The sequence below is a fragment of the Saccopteryx bilineata genome, chromosome 1, assembly GCF_036850765.1.
Source record: "Saccopteryx bilineata isolate mSacBil1 chromosome 1, mSacBil1_pri_phased_curated, whole genome shotgun sequence".
NCBI classification, from domain to species: Eukaryota; Metazoa; Chordata; class Mammalia; order Chiroptera; family Emballonuridae; genus Saccopteryx; species Saccopteryx bilineata.
This window is the reverse complement of record NC_089490.1, coordinates 226,118,986-226,131,878: the sequence shown is the minus strand read 5'-3', so window position 1 is coordinate 226,131,878 and position 12,893 is coordinate 226,118,986. Positions and strand designations below refer to the sequence as shown.

The window sequence follows — 12,893 nt, the reverse complement described above, 5'->3', positions numbered from 1 at the left end:
CATAAAAGGACTCTTCCAAGATGCTATCAAGTTGTCTCAAGATCATTTATTAAAAATTCTCCTCTGTGGCCCTGGCCAGTTGGCTCAGTGGTAGAGCATCCGCACAGTGTGTGGATGTCCTGGGTTCAATTCCTGGCCAGGGCACACAGGAGAAGCACCCATCTGCTTCTCCACCCTTCTCCCTCTCCCTCTCACTTCCCTCTCTCTCCCTCTCCACCCCCCCCCACCCCCCGCCTGCAGCTAAGGCTCATTTGGATGAGTTGACCCCAGGCACTGAGGATGGCTCCATGGCCTCTGCCTCAGGCACTAAGAAGAGCAACACCCCCAACAGGCAGAACATTGACCCCATGGTTGGCTTGTAGGGTAGATCCCAGTTAAGGCGCAAGCCAGAGTGTGTCTCTTTGCCTTCCTCCTCTCACTGAATAAAAAAAAAATTTCTCTTTTGCACTAATCGGAGGTGCTGCCTTTAGCAAACATTAAATTCTTATGTGTGTCTGAGAACATTTTTCAATTTCTTTTTCATGTGGTATCTGTTGAGGCTTTATAACATGTTTTAAAATATAGTGGGTTTGTCATTGTTCCAGTTTTTGAGTTTGTCTGATGATTCTTAATTATTTTCAGAAATAAACTTCAGAATCAGTCTATCTAATAATTAGTATACATACTGATAAAACTACATATACAATTATACACACAATTATATATATATATTTTTTTACTCTTTTTTTTGTTTTTTATTTTTTTTACAGAGGCAGAGATAGACAGGGACAGACAGACAGGAACGGAGAGAGATGAGAAGCATCAATCATCAGTTTCTCGTTGCGTGTTGCGACTTCTTAGTTGTTCATTGATTGCTTTCTCACATGTGCCTTGACCGTGGGCCTTCAGCAGACTGAGTAACCCCTTGCTGGAGCCAGTGACCTTGGGTCTAAGCTGGTGAGCTCTTTGCTCAAGCCAGATGAGCCCGCGCTCAAGCTGGCGACCTCGGGGTCTCGAACCTGGGTTCATCCGCATCCCAGTCCGACGCTCTATCCACTGCGCCACCACCTGGTCAGGCCACACAATTATATTTAAAGACTTTAATAACCCCCTCTTAAAAGACAAGCAACAAATGTAGAAAAATTATTTTCAAGTGCACATGGAGTGTGTGTGTGTGTGTGTGTGTGTGTGTGTGTATATATATATATATATTATGACCATAAAACAAATTTGAATAAACCTCAAAAGTACTGAAAAATTAAGAGTCTAATGTCTGATAAGCTAGAATTTTAATCAATTTGAATCAATTCTAGATTCTCAATTATGTAAAAGACACATCTGATAAAGGGTTGTTACCCAAAATAAACAAAGAACTCTTCTAACTCAACAATCAGAAACCATACCCCTTTAAAAACTCAATCTAGCCTGACCTGTGGTGGCGCAGTGGGTAAAAGCTGAGGTCACCGGTTCAAAACCCCAGGCTTGCCTAGTCAAGGCACATATGGGAGTTGATGCTTCCTACTCCTCCCTCTGTTCTATCTATTTCCTCTCTCTGTCTCTTTCTCTCTCTGTGTCTCCTCTCTCTAAAAAAATAAATTTAAAAAATGTAAAAATAAATAAAAATTAAAAAAAAAAAAAAACTCTATCTAAGCCCTGGTTGGTTGGCTCAGCAGTAGAGCATCGGCCCAGACAGAGTGTGGAAGTCCTGGATTCGATTCCCAGTCAGAGCACACAGGAGAAGTGCCCATCTGCTTCTCCACCCTTCCCCCTCTCCTTTTTCTCTGTCTCTCTCTTCCCCTCCCACAGCCAAGGCTCCACTGGAGCAAAGTTGGCCGGGACACTGAAGACAGTTTCATGGCCTCCACCTCAGGCACTAAAATGGCCCCGACCGCAATGGAACAACACCCCAGAGGGGCCGAGCATAGCCCCCTGGTGGTCATGGCGGGTGGACCCCGGTCAGGCGCATGCGGGAGTCTGTCTGACTGCCTCCCTGTGTCTAACTTCAGAAAAATAAAAAAACATCAATCTAAGATCTTAAAAGACACCTCCATCAAAAAAGATATATACACATGGCAAATAAGCATCTGAAAAGATACTCAGTATCACCTATCATTAGAAAATTTCAAGTTAAAACACCCATGAGGCCCTGGCCGGTTGGCTCAGTGGTAGAGCGTCGGCCTGGCGTGCGGAAGTCCCGGGTTTGATTCCCGGCCAGGACACACAGGAGAAGTGCCCATCTGCTTCTCCACCCCACCCCCTCTCCTTCTTCTCTGTCTCTCTCTTCCCCTCTCGCAGCCAAGGCTCCACTGGAGCTAAAGATGGCCCGGGCACTGGGGATGGCTCCTTGGCCTCTGTCCAGGTGCTAGAGTGGCTCTGGTTGCAACAGTGACGCCCCGGATGGGCAGAGCATCGCCCCCTGGTGGGCGTGCCGGGTGGATCCCGGTCGGGCGCATGCGGAGTCTGTCTGACTGCCTCCCCGTTTCCAGCTTCAGAAAAATACAAAACAAAAACAAAAAAAAAAACCACCCATGAAATATCACTACACACCTGTTAGAATGGCCAAAATTTAAAACACTGACAACAACTAATCCTGATGAGGATGTGGAACAACAGAACTCTTATTCATTACTGGTAGAAATGCAAAGTAGTACAGCCACTTTGGAAGATATTTTGACAGCTTCTTACAAAACATAATACTCTTACCATATGATCCAGTAAGCATGCTCTTTAGTATTTACCCAAACAAACTGAAAATCTATGTTCACACAACTACCTGTACACAGACATGTATAGCAACTTTATTCATAATTGCCAAAACTTGGAGTAATCAACATGTCCTTCAGTAGGTGAATGAATAAATAAACAATGGCACATTTGGACAATGGAATATTATTCAATGCCAAAAGGAAATGGCTTATCAAGTCATGAAAAAATAGAAGAAAACAAATGCATGAAAGATAGCAATCTGAAAAGGCTAAATACTATATGATGTCAACTGTATAACATTCTGGAAAACGCAAAACTATGGAGACCGAGTGAGGAGGGAGATATGAATAGGCACAGCACAGAAGATTTTTTAAAGCAGTAAAACTATCAGGTATGACACAACTACAATGGTAAATACCTGTCATTATACATTTGTCCAAACCCCTGGTCAGCAAACTGCGGCTCACAAGCCACATGTGGCTCTTTGGCCCCTTGAGCGTGGCTCTTCCACAAAATATCATGTGCAGGTGCTACCTCAATAAGGAATGTGCCTATCTATATAGTTTAAGTTTTAAAAATTTGGCTCTCAAAAGAAATTTCAATTGTTGTACTGTTGATATTTGGCTCTGTTGACTAATGAGTTTGCTGACCACTGGTCCAAACCAATACAAAGTAAATCCTAATGTAAAGTACAGACGTTGGGTGATAAAATGTGTCAATGTAGATTCATCTATCGTAACAAATGTTACCACTCTGGTGGATATGGTAACAGTGGGAGAAGCTATCTGTGTGCAGGGCAGGGAGTAAATGGGAACTCTGTACTTTCTGATCAATTTTGCTATGAACCTAAAACAGCTTTAAAAATAAAATCTATTTTTAAGTCAATCAAGGTAATGTACCATGTTAACAGAATAATAAAAGGGGAAATATAAATGATTATTTCAAAAGATGCAGAAAAAGCATGACAAAAACTTTAATTTTTTAAATTCTCAGCAAACTAATAATAGATGCTAGTTTCTACAATCAAATAAAGAACACCAATGAAAATACATACAAGTAGCATCATAGTGAAACAATGAATCCTTTCTTCCTAAGTTCAAAAATAAGGTAAGGATGTCTACCCTCATGACACCTACTCAACATTGTACTAGAGGTCCAAACTAGTACAGTAGTAAGTCAAGATAAAGAAATAAAAGGTATAAAGACTGGAAAGTGAAAGGAAACTAAACTATCCCTGTTCTTAAACAATATAGGCCCTGGCTGGTTGACTCAGCGGTAGAGTGTCAGCCCAACGTGTGGAAGTCCCGAGTTTAATTCCCAGTCAGGGCACAAAGGAGAAGCAACCCCCTTCCTCTTCTCTTTCTCTCCCCCCCCCCACCCCTGCAGCCATGGCTCTTTCGAGCAAGTTGGCCCTGGGCACTGAGGATGGCACCATGGCCTCACCTCAGGCACTAAAATGGCTTGGTTGACAAGCAACGAAACAGTCCCAGATGGGCAGTGCATCCGTCCCATAGGGGGTTTGCCCAGTGGATCCTGGTCAGGCGCATGTGGGAGTCTCTCTGCCTCGCCGCCTCTCACATATTAATAATAAAAAATATAAAAATAAAAATAAAATAAACAATATGACTGTTTACTTCAAAAAACAAAGAAGTAGCAACCAAAACAAATAAAAATCCTACTTCAAAATAATATATTTAGGAAATAAAGCCAGCCAGATAAAAAAAACCAGTGGTGTATCTACATATTAGCAGCATACTATTTCAATATAAAATTGTTTTAAATACCATTTACCATAGCATAAAACATAAATTACTTAAATAAATTTCAAAAAATATGAACAAGACCTGTATACTAAAATAAAACATTATGAAGAAAATTAAAAGACTTTAAAAAACAAAAACAAATACTTTGTTCAAGGACTAACAAGTACATTCAACATTATTAAGATGTCAGATTTCCCAAACTGATCGATAAATTGAATGCAAATTCAATTTCAACATCAAGAGGCTTTTTTTTTTTTTTTTTGTATTTTTCTGAAGCTGGAAACGGGGAGAGACAGACTCCCGCATGTGCCCGACCGGGATCTACCCAGCACGCCCACCAGGGGCGAAGCTCTGCCCACCAGGGAATGATGCTCTGCTCCTCCAGGGAGTCGCTCTGCTACGACCAGAGCCACTCCAGCGCCCGGGGCAGAGGCCAAGGAGCCATCCCCAGCACCCGGGCCATCCCCGCTCCAATGGAGCCTTGGCTGCGGGAGGGGAAGAGAGAGACAGAGAGGAAGGAGGGGGGGGGTGGAGAAGCAAATGGGCGCCTCTCCCACGTGCCCTGGCTGGGAAACGAACCCGGGTCCCCGCACGCCAGGCCGACGCTCTACCGCTGAGCCAATCGGCCAGGGCCTCAAGAGGCTTTAATGGAAACTGACATACTGATTCTAAAATCTATACAATGCAAAAGTGCTAGAATAGCTAAAACAATTTGAAAAAGAACACAGGAGTACTTATACTCACACTTCTTATGTACTCTCTATAGTATAAAGCTAAGGGAATCAAGATAATGTGGTACTGGCATAGGACAAAAACATGAGCAAAACAGAATAGAGGGAGCAGAGCAGAAATCAATACTTACACAGTCAACTGACTTTTTTGACAAAGATGCTAAAATAATTTAATAGAGGAAAAACGGCCTTTTCAACAAATGCTGCTGAAACAATTGGATATCGACATTTAAAAAAGGAAACCTCAAACCCTATCTCACATCATACATGAATTAATTTGAAGTGGATCACCAACTTAAAACACAAAAGCTAAAACTTAAAGGCTTAAAAAACAAACAAACAGGTGATTCTCTCTGTGACCTGAATATAAACCAGGGATTTCTTGGGAGGGTGGAGGAGGAGAAAATAACAAACATCAGAGAAAAATATTTTTATAAAATTATACCATCAAAATTGAAAACTTCTGCTCATCAAGACATTTTCAAGAAAATTAACAGGCAAGCCACACAGCTTGAGAGAAAATATGGACAAAACATATATCTGACAAAGGAAATCTATAAAGATACAAAACTCCTTAGTGTCAGCCTGGTGTGTGGAAGTCCCGGGTTCAATTCCCAGCCAGGGCACACAGGAGAAGCACCCATCTGCTTATCCACCCTTCCCCCTCTCCTTTCTCTCTCTCTCTCTCCCCCCCTCTTTTTCCCTCTCTCTTTCTCTCTCTCTCTTCCCCTCCCACAGCCAAGGCTCTGTTGGAGCAAAGCTAGCCCAGGCACTGAGGATGGCTCCATGGCCTCCACCTCAGGCACTAGAATGGCTCCAGCTGCAATGGAGCAACACCCTATATGGGCAGAGTATCGCCCCCTGCTGGGCATACTGGGTGGATTCTGGTCAGGCACATGCAGGAGTCTGTCTCTCTGCCTCCCCACTTCTCATTTCAGAAAAATACAAACAAACAAACAAAAAAACTCTTACAACTCAGTAACAAAAAATTAACACCAATGTTTTTAAGTGATCAAAATATTTGTACATAAACTTCACAAAGGAAGATACAAGAATGGTGAATCATTGTATTGATAATATAATATAAATTCAAATAACAATACAGTTTAAGACAATGAGATTCTATTACACACCCACTAGAATAGCTAAAATTACAAAGACTAACAACAAAAAATATTAGTGAGGACATGGAACTGGTAGGAATGTAAATCTTGGAGAAGGTTTGCCAGTTTCTTTTAAATTTAAACACAACCTACCATTTAACACAGCAGTTCCATTCTTAGGTATTTATCCAATGAAAAAAAAAACATATTTCCATAAAAATGCATACAATATTATTATCAGCTTTATTCATAATAGACAAAAACAAACAAACCCAGAAACAACCCAAATATTCTTCAACAGAATGGATTAGTTGTGCTAAATTAATAGCATACTATTTAGCAATAAAAAGGAAATATTAATACATTTGATCACTAGAATGGATCACACACATTCTTCTCTGTGGAAGAAAAGGGTATGTGGTAGAATCCATTTACATAAAATTTTCCAATAGTGGTTACAAACAGAAGGAAATTATTTAGAACTGACAGGAAAGGGAATCTACTCGGATGATGTAAATGTTCTATATCTTGATAAAGGTGAATTCGTTTCTCAAAACTCATGTAATTATACATATACAATTAGTGTATTTCAACATATATACAATTTACCTCAAAAGATATAAACAACCAAAAAAAACCTCCTAGTATAGATGATTTTGCTAGTGAATTCTTCCAGGAATTTCTTTTTTTTTTATTTATTCATTTTTTAGAGAGGAGAGGGGGAGAGAGAGAGAGAGAGAGAGAGAGAGAGGAGAGACAGAGAGAGAGAAGGGGGGGAGGAGCTGGAAGCATCAACTCCCATATGTGCCTTGACCAGTCAAGCCCAGGGTTTCAAACCGGTGACCTCAGCATTTCCAGGTCGACGCTTTATCCACTGCGCCACCACAGGTCAGGCCTCTTCCAGGAATTTAAGGAAAGAAATAATACCAGTCTTACACAAATTCTTCCAGAAAATGAGAAAGCAGAAACACTTCTCAAATGATCTTATAAGCTAAGCATATCATTCAAAAATATTAGAAAATTACAAGATAGGTCAATTAAAGGCCACTCTTGCTCATGCACATAAAACAATTCTAACAAAATAACAAATCAAACCCAACTATATATTTAAAGTATGCACCATAAACAATTAGATTCATGTAATAATCCAATATTGGTATATTTAAAAATTAATGTAATTCTCACAATAAATAAATATAGATGTTAAATCATGTCATCAAAATAGATATAGAGGCCCTGGCCAGTTGGCTCAGGGATAGAGAACTGGCCCAATGTATGATGTCAAGGGTTTGATTCCCAGTCAGGGCACACAGGAGAAATGCCCATCTGCTTCGCCACTCCTACCCCTCTTGCTTCCCTTGCTTCTCTCAGTTCTCTCTCTTTTTCTCTCTTCCCATCCTACAGCCATGGCTCAACTGGAGTGAGTTGGCCCCAGGCGCTGAGGATGGCTCCATGGCCTCCGCCTCCGCCTCAGGTGCTAGGAAGAGCTCGGTTGCTAAGCAATGAAGCAACATCACAGATGGGCAGAGCATTGCTTGCCCCTTAATGGGCTTGCCAGATGGATCCCGATCCAGGCGCATGCAGGAGTGTGTATCTGCCTCCCCTCCTCTCATTGAAGTAAGTGTGTGTGTGTGTGTGTGTGTGTGTGTCTACATATATATAGATATATAAAGGTTTCAATCAAGTTACCTCCTATGCATGATAAAAACTCAACAGAATAGGAGTAGAAGGAAAACGTTCTTAACCTAAAACAGAATAACCCTAACTATATTCTACTTAACAGTAATGTTATAGAGAGCTGAAACTAAAAAAACAGATTAAGATGCTTAATGCAAATACTAATTTTTAAAAAGCTAGAATCATGCTACTAATATCAGATTAAGAAAGACATCACTCAAAGTCATTAGAGATAACAAGGATCATTTCATTATGATAAAAGAGTTAATCCCTAGGAAATGAAAATAATTCTGAATCTGTTACCAGTGAAAAATGAAAATAAATAAATTTTCGTTTAAATGGAGTTTAAAACAAGTATGGTACCTTCCTTCAGAAAAGACAGTATGCACACACACACTCACAGTAACAATGTGATAAAGTTTCTAACAGAAGTAAACAAAGTGCTTTGGGATCAGTGAAAATGGAACACATTCTCTTACAAGAAGTAACATAGGAACTAGAAATGCCAGATCAAGGAGAAAAAACAAAAGGTAAGAATGTGGAAGTATAAACAAGATTCATGATTTTAACCTAATTGGTATTTATAGAACACTGCAGAGCAAACTTCAAAAGTATTAAAATCAGTTTATGTTCTCTGACTGCTCTGGAATTACATTATAACTCAGTAATAGACATAACTAGGAAACCCTCCAAATATTTAGAAATTGAGCAATAAACTTCTAAAGGTTAAAAAAAACCACTATTAAAATTTAAAATCACCTTGTATTTTCAGCAAAACAATAAAAATGACATTTCAATTATTTCTGCCATTCTAATTTAAATAAAAAATATCACATACCTAGGAATAAATCTGCTGAAAGATGCAGAAGTCCTCCCTACTAAATGAAAACTAGAAAACATCAATGAGATAAACTTATAAAGCCCTAAATAAATGGAGGAATATACCATTTTCATGAGATTAGTTGACTTAATATTGTTAATAATTATCTACAAAATTATGCTAGTTTCAGTGCCATCCTAATCAAAATTCCAACAGCTGTATGGGTTTTTAAGAGTTAAGTAGAAACTGTAAAACTGGTTCTAAAATTATATGAAAATATAAAAGGCCAAGAACTGAGAAAGAGAGGGAAGAAGCTGGAATACACAGACATCAAGATGTAATTTAAAATAATTTAAGACAGTGTCGTATTGGCACAAGGAGAGACAGACCAGCGGAACAGAAAAGAGTCCAAAAACATACTAAAACTTTCAATGACATATAAAGAATAGAAATATCTTGGGGAAAAAATCCATGTAGAAATATTTCATTCAAAACTTTAATATAATTATATTTTCTGATCAATTATAACAGAAAGTGTATAATATTTCAATTAAATTTTTTCAGATTGTATAAAACAGCTTCTATAACATTAGCAAACTTGTAAATTCTTTCTTACCTCTCCAAAAGCTCCTCGACCAATCACCTTTAATATTTCAAAGTCTTCTCTATGTAATCGCATCTGTTTCACTTTAGAAGTAAATGGTTTAGCTGAAATAAAAAGCAACATCATTACTTTCTTAATGAAGTGCGATGCAAATTAATATAATGGTATCTCTTAAACTAGTGGTAGTCAACCTGGTCCCTACCACCCACTAGTGGGCGTTCCAGCTTTCATGGTGGGTGGTAGCAGAGCAACCAAAGTATTTATATAAATAAAAAGATAGACTTAACTATAGTAAGTTATTTTATAAAGATTTATTCTGCCAAACTTAGCAAAAATCCGACATAAAGTACTTGGTAAGTAATTATTACTATATGCTTTAACTTGCTGTAACTCTGCTTTATAAATTTTATAAAGTAAAGTTACTTCCCTATTTTATAAATCACCATTACTGTGGAACCGGTGGGCGGTTAGAAAATTTTACTACTAACAGAGATACAAAAGTGGACGGTAGGTATAAAAAGGTTGACTACCCCTGTCTTAAACAATAAAAATTAAAGTTGTGATTAAGAATTATGCCAAAGGACGTAATAATTTCAAACTGTATTAATTGATTTAATTTCCATAAGAAAACAGTGCATCTCCTTTATTTCTTATATATGAATTTACTTTAGTGAAGATGTCTTTAAACAGCAAATAACATATCAAATAATGCTAAATAACAAATGAGACCAGTTTTCATGTTAAACATTCAGTGTACTCTAATTCTCAATGCTAGATATATATTTTAACACAGGGTCAAAGAAGTAAAAGCAAATTTCATGGCACCAGAGAAAGCTTCAGCAAATCCTACCAAAAAGTTAATATTTCTTTCACATTCATTCATTCATTTATTTATCTTTTTAACATGCCTTTAGCATAAGTCTACGCTATACAAAGCTCGGTGGCAACCCCTGGAGTTTAAAACAAGTATGGTACCTTCCTTCAGAAAAGACAGTATGCGCACGCACACACACACACACACACACACACACACACACACACAGAGTAACAATGTGATAAAGTTTCTAACAGAGGTAAACAAAGTGCTTTGAGATCAGTGAAAATGGAACACATTCTCTTACAAGAAGTAACATAGGAACTAGAACTTCTTTCCTCTCATGTCCCTCTTTATTCTCATACAAAAAAGACTTAATATGATTAAAAGGTCATTATATTTGGATACAGAAGCCAGAGTGTGACAAGATCAAAGGATTAGCAGAGTAAAACAGACACAGTAAGCCTTAAACTTGCTTTGGTCAGAAGGTATTTAGCGCTAACTAGTTTAGAAAAGAAGGGTATTCCACATTGTATAGCTCAGTATACTAGAGATTTCTGCACTGGTGTTTATATTCTAAAGAAAGAAAAAGAGAGATTGCATCTCTGTTTGAAATTCACACAAAAGAGAAAAGATCAAAGGAAGAGATCAAATCTGAATGAAGGTATCCTTCGATAACAAACTGTGAGAGATGTAAAACCATGGCAGCCAAGGAAGTGAAGACTTTGATAAAATGATCAAGGTATCCTGGTTTTGACCAAATTGGACTAGACAAATTGTGAGACTGTGGCCACTACAGCCAGGTTTGAGGAAAGTCTATTTACAAACAGACTGTTTACAAAGGTGTAGGAGAGGGAATATTAGGAAACAAGAATAGTGCAGTAATCTGAAACTAGGGATCCTCCCTTTCCCGGTTTCTACACCAGCCTATTAGAAATATTTGGTTAAGAACGATAGGTATGGAATATATAAACTAAAAATAAAAATGTGGAGCCAGTCATCGTGAGACTAGTGCTGATCTAGTTGCCAGCCAGCACTGGAAAACATCACCAAGCAGACTACAAACATAACACTTAGCAGTTAAGTGTATCTTCTACTTGACTTTACAGTCCCCCCACCCTCAGGGCTTATATTTGTCTCTAAATCCAAAAAACCATATGCACTATATTTGTCTCTAAATCCAAACAGTACTTTATTAGATAATTATAGTTATTTGTTTTTTGTTGTTGTTGTTGTTGTTTTCTGAAGCTGGAAATGGGGAGAGACAGTCAGACAGACTCCCGCATGCACCCCACCGGGATCCAACCGGCACGCCCACCAGGGGGCGACACTCTGCCCACCAGGGGGTGATGCTCTGCCCCTCCGGGGGGGGGGGGGTCACTCTGCCACAACCAGAGCCACTCTAGCGCCTGGGGCAGAGGCCAAGGAGCCATCCCCAGCGGGAGGGGAAGAGAGAGACAGAGAGGAAGGAGGGGGGGGGTGGAGAAGCAAATGGGCGCTTCTCCTGTGTGCCCTGGCCGGGAATCGAACCCGGGTCCCCCGCACGCCAGGCCGACGCTCTACCGCTGAGCCAACCGGCCAGGGCCAATTATAGTTATTTGTAATCCAGTTTTCTTACATAATAATCTACATATATACTTTCCTCTGTATAACAGCCTACTCATCTAAAAGGTCAGAAATCTAGTTATTTCAATCCTCTTAAACACTATTGCAAAACAGGAAAAACTATCTTTAAAAACTAGAGTAACAGATATACAATTCAGGTAAACAAGTAGTTGTTAAAATGATCTTTCAGCCTGACCTATGGTGGCGCAGTGGATAAAGCGTCGACCTGGAAATGCTAAGGTCGCCGGTTCGAAACCCTGGGCTTGCCTGGTCAAGGTACATATGGGAGTTGATGCTTCCAGCTCCTCCCCCCTGTCTCTGTCTCTCTCTCTCCCTCTCTCTCTCCTCTCTAAAATGAATAAATAAAATAAAAAAAAATTTAAAAAAAAATATCTTTCAGCAAAGGTACAAAGGGTGACAGTATGCCAGAAAAATAAATATTATCTTTCCACACAGTAGTGCATACCCTGAAAGCACCTGAGTGCTGTAAAATCACACATAATTAGGATGAAATATTTAATCAGTTTCCCAAGTTTTATGGAAATCTGTAGCATTAACATAAATTAAAAGAATAACCGTTTATTCTTTACACCCTAGGCAGGGGTCCCCAAACTTTTTACACAGGGGGCCAGTTCACTGTCCCTCAGACAGTTGGAGGGCCTCCACATACAGTGCTCCTCTCACTGACCACCAATGAAAGAGGTGCCCCTTCCAGAAGTGCGGGAGGGGGTCGGATAAATGGCCTCAGGGAGGCGCAGTTTGGGGAAGCCTGCTAGAATCTACTAGTTAAACTCTCATTTCTTTGACATTGCAGAACTATTTGATTTTCAAGCATTCAAAAACGAGTTGTTTTTAAGTTACAAATTTCTTCAGAAGGCTCACTGTTTACTAGTCATTTATTTAACTCACTCAAGAAGTATCTTAAATACCCACTGTGTGCCAAACATTTTATAAGATGTGAGAGGTACAAAGGCGAATAAAATAGTCCCTACCTTCAAGTAAACAAATTATGCAATAAGTGTTACTCTCCCATTTGAAACTTTCAGTGGGGTTGAACACAGTCAGCTAATAAACAGAAAATTATGCTCACA

At 39.3% G+C, this 12,893-nt stretch overlaps 1 protein-coding gene across 10 annotated transcripts in view; it reads right to left on the bottom strand.

Moving 5' to 3' along the window:
* CDC42BPA (CDC42 binding protein kinase alpha) overlaps positions 1–12,893 on the bottom strand; it is a 228,025-nt gene that overhangs the window by 170,160 nt on the left and 44,972 nt on the right. For all 10 annotated transcript variants that reach the window (XM_066237055.1, XM_066237008.1, XM_066236995.1 and 7 more), the window contains exon 2: positions 9,396–9,487. In XM_066237055.1, the coding sequence (XP_066093152.1) occupies positions 9,396–9,487 (92 nt within the window). The remainder of the gene's footprint in view (positions 1–9,395; positions 9,488–12,893) is intronic.